Source organism: Bos mutus, chromosome 16 (genome assembly GCF_027580195.1).
Source record: "Bos mutus isolate GX-2022 chromosome 16, NWIPB_WYAK_1.1, whole genome shotgun sequence".
NCBI lineage: Eukaryota > Metazoa > Chordata > Mammalia > Artiodactyla > Bovidae > Bos > Bos mutus.
Genome location: NC_091632.1, coordinates 21,848,574 through 21,866,391, shown reverse-complemented (window position 1 = coordinate 21,866,391; position 17,818 = coordinate 21,848,574). Strand labels below are relative to the sequence as shown.

Here is a 17,818-nt window from a genome sequence, read left to right as displayed (position 1 = left end):
CTGCCACTCTTAATTTCTAGACCCTATATGTCTTCAGGTCTGTTCAGGGTCAGAGTCTGATTTGTTTCTGTATTTTCTGATACAGTAATAGTTTAATGCCAGATCCTGGACCTATGCCTGTCCACGATAGAATGAGGAAAACCATGATAACATGATATGTATGCGACAAAGGACATGTCCAAGATGTGTATGTGACAAAGCCCAATATATCTCAAATAAGTGTATATTTAATATCTTACTTGGAATTCTCCAGGCAAGAATGCTAGAGTGGATTGCCATTTCCTTCTCCAGCGGATCTTCCCAACCCAGGGATTGAACCAAGGTCTCCTGCATTGCAGGCAGATTCTTTACTGGCTGAGCCACCAGGGAAGCCCATATAAAACTTATGATTCCCTTTATTGAAATCTTGCTGGCTCACAAAGCCCAGTGTCCGAGCACCAGGGCAGTGCCCCTGTTAGATGTGAAGTGATACTTACTAAATGAATGGATGAAATGTATGTCTTTTCCTCTAAGTATCACGAAAACTCCATGAAGTCTTGGACAGCTATTGGTTTTTTAAAAAATTTTATTTATTTATGGCTGTGCAGGGTCTTCATTGTTGCATGTGGGCTTTCTCTAGTTGCAGTGAGCCGGGGCCACTCTTCATTTCTGTGCCTGGGCTTCTCATTGCAGTAGCTTCTCTTGCAGAACACAGGCTCAGTAGTTGTGTTGCGTGGGCTTAGTTGCTCCACAACATGTGGGCTCTTCCAGGACCAGCGATGGAACCCATGTCCCCTGCATTGGCAGGCAGATTCTTAACTACTGGATCACCAGGGTAGTCCCATCTGTTGGTTTCTGGCTACCGCTAAATTCCTGAAAACAGGGTATGGCACATAGATGCTCAGTCTATATTTGTTGGATGAAAGGATTTGACAAATTATTCCCAATGGACCCAGGACATGTCCAGGACCCCCTCTTTATACTTGTATCACTGGCTTTTGTGTCAAGGCTCCCTGATGGAAACTAGGCAATATAGTTACAAAATTTACAGCTGGCCCCAAATTTAGAAGAATAGCAAGTAGATTTCAAAAAAAAAAAAAATTCTATAACAGATTTAAAGCTGAACAAGGCTAAACATAAAAAAGGAAGTATAATAAAAAAACATTTTTAGAGTTTCCTCTTGTTTTAAAATGTATTATAGGTGTGTGTGCCCAGTCACATCTGACTTTTTGTGGCTCCGTGGACTATAGCCCGTTAAGCTCCTCTGTCCGTGGAATTCTCCAGGCAAGAATACTGGAGTGGGTTGCTATTTCCTCTACTCCAGGGAATCACTGAACCCATGTCTCCTGTGTTTCCTGCATTGGCAGGCGAATTCTTTACCACTGTGCCACCTGGGAAACGTACCTAACCCTGGGCTTAAAGAGAAGCCCAACTAAGAGAGAGCAGGGTAGCTCACAATAGGTTTGCCGCAGAGTTCCAGAGTGGAGAAATGCTGCCTAAAGGCCTCCTGTATTGGAATTATATGAAAGCATCTCCATCGAAAGCTGTGAATTTTAAAGGAAGAACATCATTTCTTTCATAACAGAGCTTTAAAGCAGAAGGGACAGAAGGAAAGGGAAATGGTTAAAAAAAGATAAGGGGGTTTTCTATTTTTAAAATAATGCTCTAAATATACATCACTTCCTAATGAAATTAACTTCTACCAGCAAAAAGTTTGTTTTGAATGAAAAAAGACTTCCCTGGTGGTCCGGGTGGCTAAGACTCCACGCTCCCAATGCAGCTGAGTCTTGGTCAGGGAGTAGATCCCACAAACTGCAACTAGAAGCTCGAATGCTGCAACAAAGATCGAAGGTCCTGCAAGACCCAGCGCAGACAAATAAATAAACAGAATAAACATAAAATAAATACAAAAAAGAAAACAGAGACCACACAAAAAGCAGGAAAAAAAAAAAGCAATGAGACGTTTGAAATTATTTCGAGATTGTTCACAAAGGTCATCCAGGGCAGGGAGGGCACTGGCTCAGTGTGGGATCCAACTGGACAGCCTCACAAGGATCATTGGCTGGTGGATTTAGCTCTTGTTCGTGCCTAATGAGCTGCTCGGCAGAAATTTCACAGCACATGGCAGCTGTGTGGCACATCTGTTGGAGATCCAGAAAAATCCGTTACACAAACATTCGTTGGGAAAGATTCGGCTTGGCATCAGTTCTGTGAAAAAGCCCTGGGAGTCTGAACTGAATGCAAACTTCATGGGCTGTGAGTTTAGTGAAATGTTAGGCTCATCTGTGGAATTATAATATCTGGTCCTGCTGTAAGCTAAGCTGTTCAAACCACATTTGAAGAGCTGTAATAAATTCTGGTCATTTAAAGAAAGGTAGTGAAAATGAGTGGAGAAGGAAATGGCAACCCACTCCAGTGTTCTTGCCTGGAGAATCCCAGGGACGGGGGAGCCTGATGGGCTGCTGTCTATGGGGTCGCACAGAGTTGGACATGGCTGAAGCGACTTAGCAGCAGCAGCAGCAGCAGTGAAAATGAGAGTTTGTTCCTAGGAAGGGAGTCAAGATGAACCTAGAAATCGTGACTTGGGAAATGGTTGAAAGTTCTGGAGGTGACAGATCTTCAGCTTAACCTGAAGAAGAGAAGGCTAAAGATGAAGATGGTCCTATCTTCAGATACTCAAGGGCTTGGCTAATGCAGCGCCTTATAAATGTAAATGTGAGAAATGTCTGATGAGTCAATAAATAGAGAAGAGAGTAGGTGTGTCTGTGTATGTGTTGTTGTTTTCCACAGAAGAACAGAATGCATGATAAAATTATAGGGACAGAGGCACATTTAAAATTGCAGGGACATCCTGGTGGCTCAGTGGATAAGAATCTGCTGCCAATGCAGGGGACATGAGTTCCATCCCTGGTCTGGGAAGATCCCACATGCCTCGGAGCAACTAAGCCCATGCGCCACAGCCTCTGAGCCTGTGCTCTGCAATAAGAGACGCACCACAATGAGAAGCCCATGCTCACTGCAAGTAGAGAAAGCCTGGGCACAGCGATGCAGACCCAGTGCAGCCAAAAATAAATAAAATATCAGATGAGTGAGAAAAGGAGGGGAAACAATTAAAAAAATGATAGTTTAAAAAATAAAATTGCATAAAAATAATGTGTAACAACCAGAGCTGTCTCAGGAGGGATGGGACATCTTGCCAGATTAGGAAGAACTGGAGAAGAGGCTGAATAACTTTCCATGAGGGAGTCACAGAAAGAATACCTACACACAGGAGCAGACCAGAGCCTTAGACGCAAGAGTAACATGGAAAGGCTAGAGCTTTGTGATTGGACACACCTGGGAGCATTTACACCCTTGCCACTTGGCTGTGTCAGCTGAGGTGAGACACCCACCCCCTCTATGCATTCATTTCTTCATCTGTTGAATGAAAATTATTAAACCCATGTTAAAGTGTTATTGCAAGAATTCACTGAGCTGCTGAATGTAAAATCCCAGAAACATACTGGTCTCTGGATAGGTTCTTGACTTTGCTCAGATTAGGGGCAGCCACAGGAGTAAGAGAATGAGTTTTAGGAGTTACTGCAAAGAAGTCCCTCACGAAGGTCAGCGGCTGTACTCAGCCACCTTGGCCACCTTTGTTCCGTCAGAGCTGCCAAGGCCTGCACGGGCAGCTGCTCTGTATCTGTTGGTACATTTGCTGACTTTTAAAATGAGTCCCCAGGGTTAAGTCACGGCCCTGGGCATTGCCAGAGACAAGTTCTCACTAGGGTCGCACGGCCAACAGAGACAGTGTCTCTGGGGGAAAGAAAGTGGGTTTTGGCAACAGCCAGAGGTTCAAATCCCAGCTTTCCACTGGGTCAAGTTACTTAACTTTTGTAAGCTGCATTTTTCTCATCTGAGGCAATACCTCTCTCCTGTGAGTGAGGGGTGAAATAGCATAGACCAAGGACTTGATCTTCTTTTGTCAGTAGAATCCTTTCGACAATCCAGGGAGGTAGAAAATGCAGTCTACGTTTATAAAAGAAAAAAGACTCAGAGAGTTGAAGTGATTGCCTGAGGAACTAGCAGAACTGGTACTTGATACCATTCTTTTTACCCCAAGGCTCATCATCTTTTCCAAACCGTGGCTGAAATATTTGCTGGGGGTCTGCTGTGTGCCAGGTACAACACTAAGGATTTCCCCTGTTAACTCATGGGCTGTTTCGGTCCCGCATGGACATGTTAGTCACCCCACGAGTCTCTTTGGAACATGCATAACGTAAACTTTCCTAGAAACCTGGGGAAAGTCCTTCTTAATGGGACTGTGGTTCTTTTTGAGTCCTGGCTTTGGGAGAGACCCTTATGGCACAGTGAGAGGGGAGGAAATACCTGTCCAGATAGTCCTATTAGCTCCTCAAGCACAGGGAACCCTCCTACATTGTTGGTGGGAGTATAAATTGGTGCAGCCTCTTTGGGAAACAGAATGGAGGTTCCTCAAAAAACTGAAGTAGCTACGTGATCCAACAATCCTGTTCCTGGGCATATACCGAGACAAAACTGTAATTTAAAAAGATAGATGCACCCCTGTGTTCATGGCAGGACTATTCACAGTAGTCAAGACATGGAAACCACCTAAATGTGGGTCGAGAGATGAATGGATAAAGAAGACGTGATCCACACACACACAATGGAACACTACTCAGCCACAAAAAGAATGAAATGATGCCATTTGCAGCAACACAGATGGTCCTAGGATTATCGTGCTGAGTGAAGTCGGTCAGAAGGAGAAAGACAAATACTATATGATATCACTTATGTGTGGAATCTAAAATGTGGCACAAATGAGCTTATCCATGAAACAGAAACAGACTCACAGGCGTAGAGAACAGATTTGTGGTTGCCAAGGGGGCTGGGTTGGGGAGGGAAGGATCGGGAGTTTGGGATTAGCAGATGCAAACTGTTACATATACGGTGGATAAACAAGGTCCTACTCATAGCACAAGGAACTTATTCAATATCCTGTAATAAACCATAATAAGGGATATGAAGAAGAATGTATATATGTATGTATAACTGAATCACTTTGCTGAACACCAGGAATTAATATAACACTGCAAATCGCTGTGTTTCAATAAAGTAAATTAAAAAAAAATTAGCTCCTTGACCATCACTGGAAGGACAGATGCTATAGGTCTTGAACAGATAACACCTTCAGCTGTTTCACAGTCGTGCCAGAGTGCACATCCTGGCGGTCCTCAGGTCTTCTCCAGCCCATAGACTTGTACTGTGGGGTTTCACAGAATTTTAGAGATGAATTCCTTGCATATATTTAAATCAGGACTTTTCACATAAAAATACATAATGTTAGAGCTTTGGTTTGTCTTGAGGGGTCTGGCAGTCTTGCAACCCTGACTGCACGTCGTTTTGTGTTCTCCAAGGCAACACTCCTCCAGCAACGCTTCCTTTAGGTAAACCGAGAACTCCCTCCATCGTCGTGCAGCCAATTTCACCCCGTTACCTTTTGCTACCGAGCAGTTTAAACTAGTATGTAGTACCCTGGGCATCATTTTTATTAATAATAATAATAAAACACCTAGGAGAATTGCCCCAACTTGTTTTCTGCTGACGATGTCTTCTTTTTTCCCCCCTAATCCCTAGTCTGTGATTGCAATGGGAAGTCCAGGCAATGCATCTTTGATCAGGAACTTCACAGACTGACAGGAAATGGATTCCGCTGCCTCCACTGCAGCGACAACACTGGTGGCATTCACTGTGAGAGGTGCAAGGAAGGATTTTACCGACACAGGGAGAGAGACCGCTGTTTGCCCTGCAACTGCAACTCCAAAGGTAGTCCGATAAAAGGGGGGAAATTGGGGGGAGAGAATGGGGAGAGAGGGGGAGGGGGGAGAATGGGGGGAGGGAGGGAGGGGGAGGGGAGAGAATAGGGAAAGGGAGGGAGGGGGAGGGGAGACAATGGGGAGGGAGGGAAGCAGGGGAAAAGAGAGAGAGAGCAGACCAAGAGGCAGATGTTCAGTTTTCTTGAATAGACACTTCCCAGTTGGTCCGGTGGTTAAGACTCCACAGTACTCCCAATGCATGGGCACAGGTTCGATCCCTGGACTAGGAACTAAGGTACCCCATGGCACAGCCAAAAGTAAACAAACAGAACAGAAAAATATATGGCAAAACTAATAATTTCCTTTCAACATATGAACATATAATTCTAAAAATAAAGTTTATTTAAAAATTTCTAGAACAACTGGGAATCTACTAGACACTGGTGTTTTTTTTTAGCAATTTCAATCTGAAAGGAGATATGTTTTCTCTTAAGGCTAGGTTGTAGGAACTAGCTGTGGTCTTCAGGGCCCATTAGTTGCAATTCCAGCCCCGAGAGAGGCACCCGATGACTTTTCCCAGCAGATGAGTCTTTGGCCTGGAGAAGGAAATGGCTACCCACAAAGAAGCTTGTATTCTTCCGGTGATAGTTCTTCATTTCCATAACTATCCCTTTGACCAGCCTCTCAAAAATAAGAGATTAGAAAGATTTGTTTCTGGTGCTATGCTGGGTGCTGGCAAGATAAAGTGAGACTGATAAAAGAGACAGACACAGAATAGGTAGATTAGAATCCTCCACAGGGTGGTGAGCAAGAGAAAATAGAACAATAAATAAGAAGACCTAGTAGGGTGGCTGGTTCCTAGGAGAGCCTGTTTTTGTTGTTCTTGTTCTAAATGTATCACCCACTGCTGTATTCTCAGAACTATAGGCAGTTTATGTGTACACAGATGCACATGTCCTGCTGAGGTCATCATGAAAAGTGAAAGTGTTAGTTGCTCAGTCCTGTCTGACCCTTTTCGACCCCATGGACTGTGGCCCGCCAGGCTCCTCTGTCCATGGGGATTCTCCAGGCAAGAATACTGGAATGGGTAGCCATTCCCTTCTCCAGGGACTCTTCCTAACCCAGGGATTGAACCGGGGTCTCCCTCACTGAGGCAGATTCTTTACCATCATAGTCATGAGCAGACAGTAAAGACAAGTTAATAAAGATAAAGAGGAAGAGAGAGATAAATATTTGGGACTTAAAAAATTAAAAACAATTATTTTGGCCACACCATGAGGTACACGGAATCTTATTTCCCCAACCAGGGATTGAACCAGTGCCCTCTGTAGTGGAAGTGGGGAGTCCTAACCACTGACCACTCGGGAAGTCCCTGAAGTTGGGACTTTGTAAAGCTACCTTATTTGTCTATTGTCTTCCTTGGCATATCTATTTCTCTTTGCCAAAAAGTGTTTAATACTATAATGTGATCAATGTTAATTTACCAAAAAGGTATAGCCTTATGACTCAGTATAACTCTGTGGAGCCGATTCTTAGCAGCAGCTGAAAGAATCTAAAAATGGGCAGGCTTTGGCCCAGCCATGACTTGCAAGTAGCGTGTGTTGGGGAGCCTTCGAAAACGGGGGGTGACCCCATGGTGATACAGACCCATACATCAGCAGTCATTCTCAGATTCACCAGACTTGCTGCTACCATATGGTTTGAGTCAGATTTGCTCAGTCTTGTGGCTTTGACTCAGCATCCAGAATCTTTGGGGTTTAGTAATTCTCCCTCTGAACCAAAGAAAAATTAAAAGAAAAATGATTTCACTTTAATGGGCATTTAACCTCTCTGACAAGCCCGTATCCCCTTAGGTGATGTGGCTTTGTTGTGAGTCACTAGAGTTGGGTCATCCCAGGAAAATAATCAGCGTGAATGTGATGAGAAATGCAATTGGCTCAGCTGGAAAGCCTGGCCTGAAGACAAGGCTATTAGTCTGGGAGTAGACAAGGAGCCTGCGTGGTGAAGCTAGATGGTGAAGAGGCTTTACCATGCCGTCTCTTTGCGTGGTGAAGCTAGATGGTGAAGAGGCTTTACCATGCCATCTCTTTATGTGGTGAAGCTAGATGGTGAAGAGGCTTTACCATGCCGTCTCTTTGCGTGGTGAAGCTAGATGGTGAAGAGGCTTTACCATGCCATCTCTTCTTCTCCACTCTCGTTTGTTGCCACCCAGCAACAGTGAGCCTGGTTCTTTCCTTTCTTTGGGGGAATAGACATCTTGGACTCCGGGTGAACAACCCAGTAGGAAGCAGTGGAGCCCAGTGATGATTTATGTCTTGTATGATATTAATAGTTAACATGAATTACACGCTTACTCTGTGCCAGGCACTTTTCTAAACACTTTCATCCACTAATTAATTTAATCTTCACAAATAACCCTATGAAGACAGTGCTATTATTTTCATTTTACAATGAGGTAGCAGAGGCTTAGAGAGGGAGGTGATGGGACTTGTCGAGGGCTGAGTGGCATGGTGGTGGCCGGGGCTGTCCCCACTGTGTGCCATCTCCAGCTACCTGTTGACTGCACAGGTCACAAAATCAGTAGCAAGAATTTAATTCTCTGTGTGATTTCTCAGTTTCCCCATCAGCCAGAGGGTATTTTTCACTTTCAAAATATAACTTCCCAAGGGAATTTGTTGTATATTCAGTTACATCAGTTTCTTCTAAAGATACCAACTAGACTTATTTTTAGGTGATGATTTTAGGGGCTCAGCAACGGGGCTGAATTATCCTCAGTTCTCGTAACCCTGATAGCTTTCTGTGGATACTTTGAAACTCACTGCGTGTTTGTGTTTTCCTCCCCTGATACCTAAATTCTTGAGATCTGTACAGACATTAATGATATTGGGTTTGTTCTCTTAATTTTATTTTTTTTAAATATGTACAAGCCATGCAGTGAATTACTCAGACTATAACATTTGAGTTATTGTTTTGAAACATGTCTTAGATAATAATTTAATTATTATTAAATACAGTGATTGGATAACAATAATATAGTGCTATTTAAAAATGCAAGTGTCTATATTTTTTAAGCATTCTCAAAAGGAAGCAAGCTCTCTCAGTCATTTTAGAATATGTTCCTGAGTCCTCTAATGCATATAGACAGTACTACCTAAGTCCTGAAGTGCTTTTTGGGGACACATTTGAAACAAGAAGCTCTTCTTCATCTATCCTTTAGGCCCATTTGTTCACAATTCCTAAGAGTAGCTCGTGATATAGGAATTGGGACAGGTGTTTTTATTTTAATGAGATACTTTGAAAACCCAGTGCTATTATTTTGGAAGTTTGGGAACATGAAATAAATCAATCCTGTTGATAGTAAGAGCCTGTACGTGTTTCCATGTCAACTTTGCAAGGCTTGAAGGAGACCTAGAAGATTCAGGCATAAACTGCTTTTGTGAGCACTTACTATGTGTGAGACATTGAGTTAGGTGCTTCATTTATTTTAGTTTGGGAGACCTTAGGTGATTTATTTTAGTTTGGGCATAAACTTGCTTTACTTTAGTTTGGGAGACATTGAGTTAGGTGCTTCATTTATTTTAGTTTGGGAGACATTGAGTTAGGTGCTTCACTTACTTTAGTTTGGGAGACATTGAGTTAGGTGCTTCATTTATTTTAGTTTGGGAGACATTGAGTTAGGTGCTTCATTTACTTTAGTTTGGGCTTCCCAGGTAGCTCAGTGGTAAAGGATTCACCTGCCAGTGCAGGAGACTCAAGTTCGATCCCTGACTTGGGAAGATCCCCTGGAGAAGGAAATGGCAATCCTCTCCAGTATTCTTACCTGGGAAATCCTATGGACAAGGGAGCCTGGCAGGCTACAGACCATGGACCAGTAAGAGTTGCTTCTGAAAAACTATTGTAGGGAGAGTTTTCTTAAATTGGACTTCCCTGGTAGCTCAGACGGTAAAGTGTGTGTCTACAATGCGGGAGACCTGGGGGAGAGTTTTCTTAAATTAAAAACATAATTTCCAGTAATTTGAATGGAGGCAAAAAAAACATGTTTCTGGGTCCCAGATGTACTCATTTATGTTTAAATAATTAAATTGTATAAATTTAAACAGGAATTTACCTTCTGAGCTCCGTCTGCTGTGTGTCTCTAAACGCCAACCCCAGTGGCCTCTTCTCACTCTCATCTTAAGTGCTCTCTTGTCTTAGATATTGGAAACTATTCCATCTTCTTCCTCCCTTAACCCTCCTTGGAATTCTCCTCCCTTGGCTTCCACTATTCGGAGACTTCTTCCCATTCCTATCACCCTTTCCCTTTGCTTAATCAGTGATATTCAATCTCCACCCAAGGTGCCTTCCCCTCTTCTCTCTGTCTGCTCCCGGTGTGAGCTGTCTGATCCTCTGAGTGCTCCCAATTATCCACAAATGGACTTGATATCTTATCAGCTCTTAATTCACCAACAAATACGGTGAACTAATGTATATATGTAATGCCCAATTCAGTGTCTCACACAGAGCATAAAAGGCAGTTTCTGTTCTTATCACTGAGGGTCCTTTCAAGCCTTGCAAGGTTGACACGGAGACTCTTACAGACTCTAACTGTGAATGTAACTAGTTTATTTCATGTTCCACCTGCGGCTATAGACACAGAGCCAAACACCTTCATTGATTTGATTTGTATCTATAAGTGAATTAAAAGTTCACAGTCAAGTAAGAGATTAGGAGAAAGAAGGAACAACTGGTTAGTGTTCTGTTGGCTTTATAGATTATGAATAGCCTGTTATCACAGTTCAGATATAGTATTATTTATAATACTGCCAGCCTTAGGGAAATTATCAAGTGGGTGAACCACATTCTACCTCATCTTTTGGCTTCCTCCTCCTTTCACAATAACCACATCCTCCTTCCTGAGGGCTAATTAATGCAACAGACATCTAGGACTCTGCTTCGGGCACTGGGAATTCAGCAGGGAACACAAGCTGAGGGAGTTATCAGTAAGCAGGGGTAAGGACTGAGGGAGCAGTGGGCTGAATGTTATAGACATAAGAGTTAGAGAAGGTTTCTCTAGAGAAGTTAATCAAGACGTAAGTGCTGAGAATGGGCCAACTAGGGTGCGTTCTCAGGATAGAACATTCCAGGCTGAAGAAGCAGCAGGTGCAAATGCCCCGAGGAGGGAAACAATCAGCATATTCCAGGAACAGGGAGGGGAGCTAGGATGCTGGACCTCAGTGAAGGAGCAGAAGATGAGGCAAGAGAGGCCAAGGCTTGTAGGTCATGGTACAGAGTTTGCACTTTATTCCGCTAATAGCAGGGACCTATCAGAAGACCTAGACCCATCAGAAGACCTAAACAGACCAGTCAGATGATTCAAACTCCGTTGGAAAGGAGCACTTTGGCTTCTATAGAGAGAATGGAGTGTAGGGAGTCAGGATGGAGGTAGGGGCCAGGTGAGAGAAGGAGGAAGCTTGAACTGGGGGTGGTTGAAGGGGAGGTGCTAAAGGTGGCTGGATTCCAGGATGGCACACTTTGTTATCCTGAGCATCTCTCACCTTTCAGCAACAATCTGCGAGGTCATTTTATAGAGCATATCTATAAACAATTAATCATAGGAAAGTACTCTAGAGCCCCAAACCAGGTAAGATGCACAGAGTCTTCACTCCTCACAAGAGGTGATGCTCCAAAGGTGAGAATTTCTACTGCTCCAGGTAGGTAGAGATATTTTTGGTTAAGAGGCTTTTTTCTACTCTTGCAATCATACCATGTGAGCACTGACCCTTGAAAGATGTTGTTTGCCTGCCAGAGATAAGGGAGAAGGTGGCTCACTTTTGCATCCTGTCTTTGTGGAGGCTCATGTGCTGTTTCACAAATGTTCCTTCTTAAGATCTCAAGGATTTGACAAATGACTTAATGTTGAAACCAGAGCAGATATATAAATAATAATGCTTTCCGGAGTCATTTCTATTTCTTTCCCCAAAGAAGCCATCCTTGGCTGTCAGAATTTTCCCTAGTGGTGGATGCATATCCCAATGATGTGAAAGAATTGCCCAAGGCAGCAGGTCGTGGTGATTCAGTTCAGTTCAGTTCAGTTGTTCAGTCATGTCCAACTCTTTGTGACCCCATGGACTGCAGTGTGCCAGACCTCCCTGTCCATCACCAACTCCCGGAGTCCACCCAAACTCATGTCCATCGAGTCAGTGATGCCATCCAACCATCTCATCCTCTGCTGTCCCCTTCTCCTCCTGCCCTCAATCTTTCCCAGCATCAGGGTCTTTTCAAATGAGTCAGCTCTTCGCATCGGGTGGCCGAAGTATTGGAGTTTCAGCTTCAGCATCAGTGCTTCCAATGAACACTCATTACTTAGTATTTATTGAGCTCCCATACGGTGACGGTTGCCCTCTAATGTCATATGAATGAAATAGTTCCTTTTCTTCTTTCCTTTCCCCTCCTTTGTGGTTATAGGTTCTCTTAGCCCTCGATGTGACAACACTGGGCGGTGCAGCTGTAAGCCAGGTGTGACAGGGGACAGGTGTGACCGCTGTTTGCCAGGCTTCCACACCCTCACCGATGCTGGGTGCACCCAAGACCGGAAGCTCCTGTAAGTGCCTGTGCCACCACCGCTGGTTCCACTGTGACTAGTGGCGATCGTGTCAACATTAGGGACCACTTACATCTACTGAGTAACTGTTACTAAGTAACTGAGTTATGGAAACACTATTTTAAGAAAAATGTTTATTTTTTGGCTGCACCGAGTCTCAGTTGTGGCATATGAGACCTTACTTCCTTGACCAGGGATCAAACCCAGGCCTCCTGCATTGGGAGCTTAGAGTCTTAGCCACTGGGCCACCAGGGAAGTCTTTTGGGGACTATGTGTGCATTATCTCATTTAACCCTCACAATAACCCTAAAAACTTTGGATTAGTGTTATACTTGTGTTAAAGATAAGAAACTTAAACCCTGAGAGGATAAATAAGGTGCCCGTGTTGCGGGTGGACTTCATACTCAGGCTCAGAATGTTGTCTGTGGAGGCCATGCTCATCACCCTGACAACTACCCCTCCTATAGACAAACTAGGGCGGAAGTTAAGAGTCCTTTATGTTTTAACCTGGAACTTGTTTCAGATAAGTGAATTTAGAGTAGAAGAACTTCCTGCATAATTCGAATCTCCTTTAGCTTGAAGCATTCTCTAGTCCTCCTCAACTTACTTTTCTGGAAAAAGGTGAAGCGCACCTTATAAGTCACATGGCCAGCCCGCAGCGGTGCAGAGCCAACAAGGTGCTGGGCTGGCTTTGGGGAGGAGCAGCTTGGCAGTGAAGCCACGGGCTAGAAGACTGCCCACAGAGAAACTGCTTCCTCATCACCCATGATTCCAGCCCCTTGTCCATGCGAGACCCACCCGCCAGCCTTGCCTGTGCCATCCTTCTTACCACCATCCCCGGTTCTCTTCCCCTCCCAGCCTTCCCTGACCCCTTCTAGGCCCTGTCTCCCTTGGTAATCCTTGTAAACTATGAAGTAGATGACATCATGGCTCTGCTCCAAACCTCCATTAGCTCCTTTCCCACCTAGAATGAGATCGAAACTTCCGATCTAGGCAGCTAGGGCCTCCAAGACCCTCCTGCCCTCTCCATTTGCCACCTGAGGCTTCTGCTCCATTTCTCACCCCCTCCCAGGCTTCCTTTCCTTCTTCAAAGGAGCCAAGTGATGTGACCTTGGCCTTGGCCTGGAGTCCTCTTCCCTCCCACAGAGCCACACAGAGCTTCATAAGTTCCATCCCCACCTTGTCCGTCCCCTCTCAGGGGCCTTCCGGACCAGTCCCCACCACTCCGCGCTGACTCTGTTGTTTTACAGTCTCTTACTTTATGTATGTATCTGTCTGTCTCTCCCCCTAGAATGGAAGTCTGGTCTTGGCTTGGTCGTGTTCACTGCTGCGGGGAGAGGCCCGTGAGCATGTTCCAGCTCGGCTACAGCTGCAGTTGCACTTTCTTGCCATTGCTGTTCATGTATCTGCCCTGCCTTGCGACTCCTAGAGAGCAGGACTGTTTCGTATTTTTTACTATCCCCAGTGCTTAGCAACCAGTAGATGCTAAATATGTGTTTCTCAGAGGGGCCGGGATAGGGAAGAGACCATGGCAACTGAAAGGTGGAGATTGGAAAAGAAATCTTCAGGAAGCCCAATAGGACTTGGCACTGATTAGATGAGAAATGTGAAGGAGGAGGAGTCAGAGGCAGGTTTGGGCAGGCTCTGATGGGGTCATGGGGCAGTCAGGAGGAGCAGGTCAGTAGGGAAGAGAACAAACTTGGTGTTAGATGCATGAGATAAATACATATGCTTATGGGGCAAGCTCGGTCATAGAGACCAGGACTTTGGTTAGTCAGAGACCAGTCATCAGTTAAAGCGCTAGTCTGCACAAGACAAGGAGATTGTGCCAAAATTAAATAATGAAAATACTGATTTTTTTCATCAAGGAAAGTCTTGCAACCAGAAAAAAATATCAGTGAAACTGATAGCAATTTCACTCCTAGATATACATTCGAGAGATATGAAAACATATGTATCTGCACAAAAACTCGTATGCAAATTTTCAGATTAATGTACACAAATTATCTACTATGAATAATTAGCATTATTCATAATAGTTAAAAAGTAGAAACCTAAATGTGCATTCTGATGAGTGGATGAACAGAACGTAGTATATTCACGTGATGGGATTTTATTCAGCCATGCAAAGAATGAACTACTGATACATGATACAACATGGATGCATCCTGAAGACATACTAAGTGAAAGAATCAAAACACAGAAGGCCACACGTTGTCCAATTCCATTTATAGGGAGCATTCAGAACAGGCAAATCTCCAGAGCCAAAAAGTTGGTTGGTGGTTGCCGAAGATTTGGGGAAGGCAATGAGGGTGATCCCTAAAGGACAACAGGCTTTCTCTGTAGAGTGATAAAAATGTTCCAAAGTTGGTTGTGGTGCTGTTTGCATAACTCTGAGGATCAATTAAAACCCAATGAGTCGTATACTTTAAATAATGAATTGCAGGGTATGAATTATTTGTGAAATAGAAGTGCTACCAGAAGGAAGAACTAAATGAACAAGAAGCAAATAGGTGGAATCAACCGTGATGAAAGCAGACACCCCTGGATTAAACAATAGAGAAACAAATGATAAAAAAAATTTTAAGTCAACTGACGCAAACAGTCAACCAAACTAAACAGTTTCATGATGAGTTTGGTTTACATTCTGAGGCGAACCCCTCCTCTCTCTAGCAGTGGGTAGTAAACAGTTCTTGGACTGGCTGCCAGCCACGGACCACACTTTGAGTAGCATTAGTAGCATGGACAGATGAATTCTTAAAGGGTCTGAGAGAGATTAGCATGGACAAGAATAGCTAAGAGAGGCCTCATTGAAGATGAAAGATTGACTCAAGTTGGTGACATTTGTTTATGAGCGCCTGATCTTCATGTGTGTAGTTCAGAGCATTTGGAAACACAGCTCTAATTTTCTTTTTCTTCTTTCCAGAGACTCCAAGTGTGACTGTGATCCAGCCGGCATCGCGGGGCCCTGTGACACGGGCCGCTGTGTCTGCAAGCCAGCTGTCACGGGAGAGCGCTGTGATAGGTCTGTGTGAACTGTGGCCCTCTGGACACAGCAGGAGGTCCCCTGACAACCAGCATGAGTTCGGTTCATGGAAAAGGGACACTTAACCAATGTTGATGACCTTCTTCCTGCTCCCTGGCCTTAAAAACTAGACCTTATTATTATTAGTTTTTTTAATTTATCTTTTTGGCCACACTGCACAGCATGTGTGATTTTAGTTCCTTCGCCAGGGATGGAACTCGAGCCTCCTGTGTTGGAAGTACAGAGTCTTAACCACTGGGAAGTCCTGCAAAAACTAGGCTTTAAAAAAAAAAATACAAGCAAAGGATTTCCCTGGTAGTCCAGTGGCTAAGACTCCATGCTCCCTAATTCAAAGGGCCCAGGTTCAGTCCCTGGTCAGGAAACTAGATCCTACATGTCACATAGCTAAGAGTTTACATTGCCAAAATGAAGATGAATATCCCACATGCCACAGCTAAGACTCGGTGCAGTCAACTAAATAAATAAATAATTTTTTAAAAATACAAGCAAGGCCCCAAATCTCACTAGACTCCACGCTTTTGCTCTGGGTGCCTTCTCTGTGTATGCTGTGACAGGGCCCTGGGGAGTCCCTGGCCAGCTGGCTCTCAGTCCCAGGTGCTCTGTACAAGGTATGCAGGGATGAAGCCTCATGACTCAACTCAGTCCCAGGGAAGGCCTGGCCTAAGTAAACATGTTGGGAAAATCTTAGTCAGTGGAAATACTGCAGCATATGGCCATAAATAACCATTGTGTGCAGACGAGGACCTGCCCAGCGATGGGATGGTGATTATGTGCACACACACAAACTGGGGGAGGATGTCAGAGCCACGCTGGGGCAGGTGGTACAGTGAGGCCGATCCGCCCCCAGTTGCTGCTGCAGGAAATTCCTTAAATACAAACTGATCCTGGACTTAAAACTCTTCGCTCCCCTGAGACTATTGTAAGCAGAGGGCTGTGAGGTGGGCCCCAGAGGTAAAACCTTCCCCCATATTTCCTTCAAAGAAAGAAAGCAGTTCTTTGGCATGCAGCCAATCACTTATACCTGGGCAGAGGCAATGCCAGGTACATTCCTGGCTTGTGTTTTCAGCCAGTTCTTTGCTACTGGAGTGGGGGTGGTAAAACATAGCTTAAGTGATACAAGAGGAGTCCTTTTCTGAAAACCTTTTAAATTTCAAAATAGAACAGAGAAATAGAAAGTCTAATAAAACAAATGTTGTCAGCCGCACTAATTATATGAAATTCAGTTCAGTTCAGCCACTCAGCAGTGTGCTACTCTTTGCGACCCCATGGACTGCAGCGTGCCCGGCCTCCCTGTCCATCACCAACTCCTGGAGTTTACTCAAACTCATGTCCATTGAGTCAGTGATGCCATCCAACCACCTTATCCTCTGCTGTCCCCTTCTCCTCCTGCTTTCAATCTTTCCCAACATCAGGGTCTTTTCCAATGAGTCAGTTCTTCGCATCCAGTTCCAGTTTAGTCGCTCGGTTGTGCCCAACTCTTTGTGACCCCATGAACTGCAGCATGCCAGGCCTCCCTGTCCATCATCAACTCCCAGAATCTACCCAAACCCATGTCCATTGAGTCAGTGATGCCATCCAACCATCTCATCCTCTGTCATCCCCTTTTCCTCCTGCCCTCAATCTTTCCCAGCATTAGGGTCTTTTCAAATGAGTCAGCCCTTTGCATCAGGTGGCCAAAGTATTGGAGTTTCAGCTTCAACATCAGTCCTTCCAATGAACACCCAGGACTGATCTCCTTTAGGATGAACTGGTTGGATCTCCTTGAGTCCAAGGGACTCTCAAGAGTCTTCTCCAACACCATAGTTCAAAAGCATCAATTCTTCTGTGTTCAGCTTTCTTTATAGTCCAACTCTCACATTCATACATGACTGACTACTGGAAAAACCATAGCCTTGACTAGACGGACCTTTGTTGACAAGGTAATGTCTCTGCTTTTCAATATGCTGTCTAGGTTGGTCATAACTTTCCTTCCAAGGAACAAAGCATCTTTTAATTTCATGGCTGCAATCACCATCTGCAGTGATTGAAGCCCCCAAAAATAAAGTCAGCCACTGTTTCCACTATTTCCCCATCCATTTCCCATGAAGTGATGGGACCAGATGCCATGATCTTAGTTTTCTGAATGTTGAGCTTTAAGTCAACTTTTTCACTCTCCTCTTTAGAGGCTCTTTAGTTCTTTGCTTTCTGCCATAAGGGTGGTGTCATCTGCATATCTGAGGTTATTGATATTTCTCCCTGCAATCTTGATTCCAGCTTGTGCTTCTTCCAGCCCAGCATTTCTCATGATGTACTCTGCATGTAAGTTAAATAAGCAGGGTGAAAATATACAGCCTTGACGTACTCCTTGGAAACAGTCTGTTGTTCCATGTCCAGTTCTAACTGTTGCTTCCTGACCTG

General features: G+C 44.3%; 1 protein-coding gene across 2 annotated transcripts in view; it reads left to right on the top strand.

The window, feature by feature from the left end:
• LAMC2 (laminin subunit gamma 2) overlaps nucleotides 1–17,818 on the top strand; it is a 67,449-nt gene that overhangs the window by 16,833 nt on the left and 32,798 nt on the right. For both annotated transcript variants that reach the window (XM_070384823.1, XM_005893080.3), the window contains 3 exons: nucleotides 5,617–5,805; nucleotides 12,240–12,375; nucleotides 15,302–15,400. In XM_070384823.1, the coding sequence (XP_070240924.1) occupies nucleotides 5,617–5,805; nucleotides 12,240–12,375; nucleotides 15,302–15,400 (424 nt within the window). The remainder of the gene's footprint in view (nucleotides 1–5,616; nucleotides 5,806–12,239; nucleotides 12,376–15,301; nucleotides 15,401–17,818) is intronic.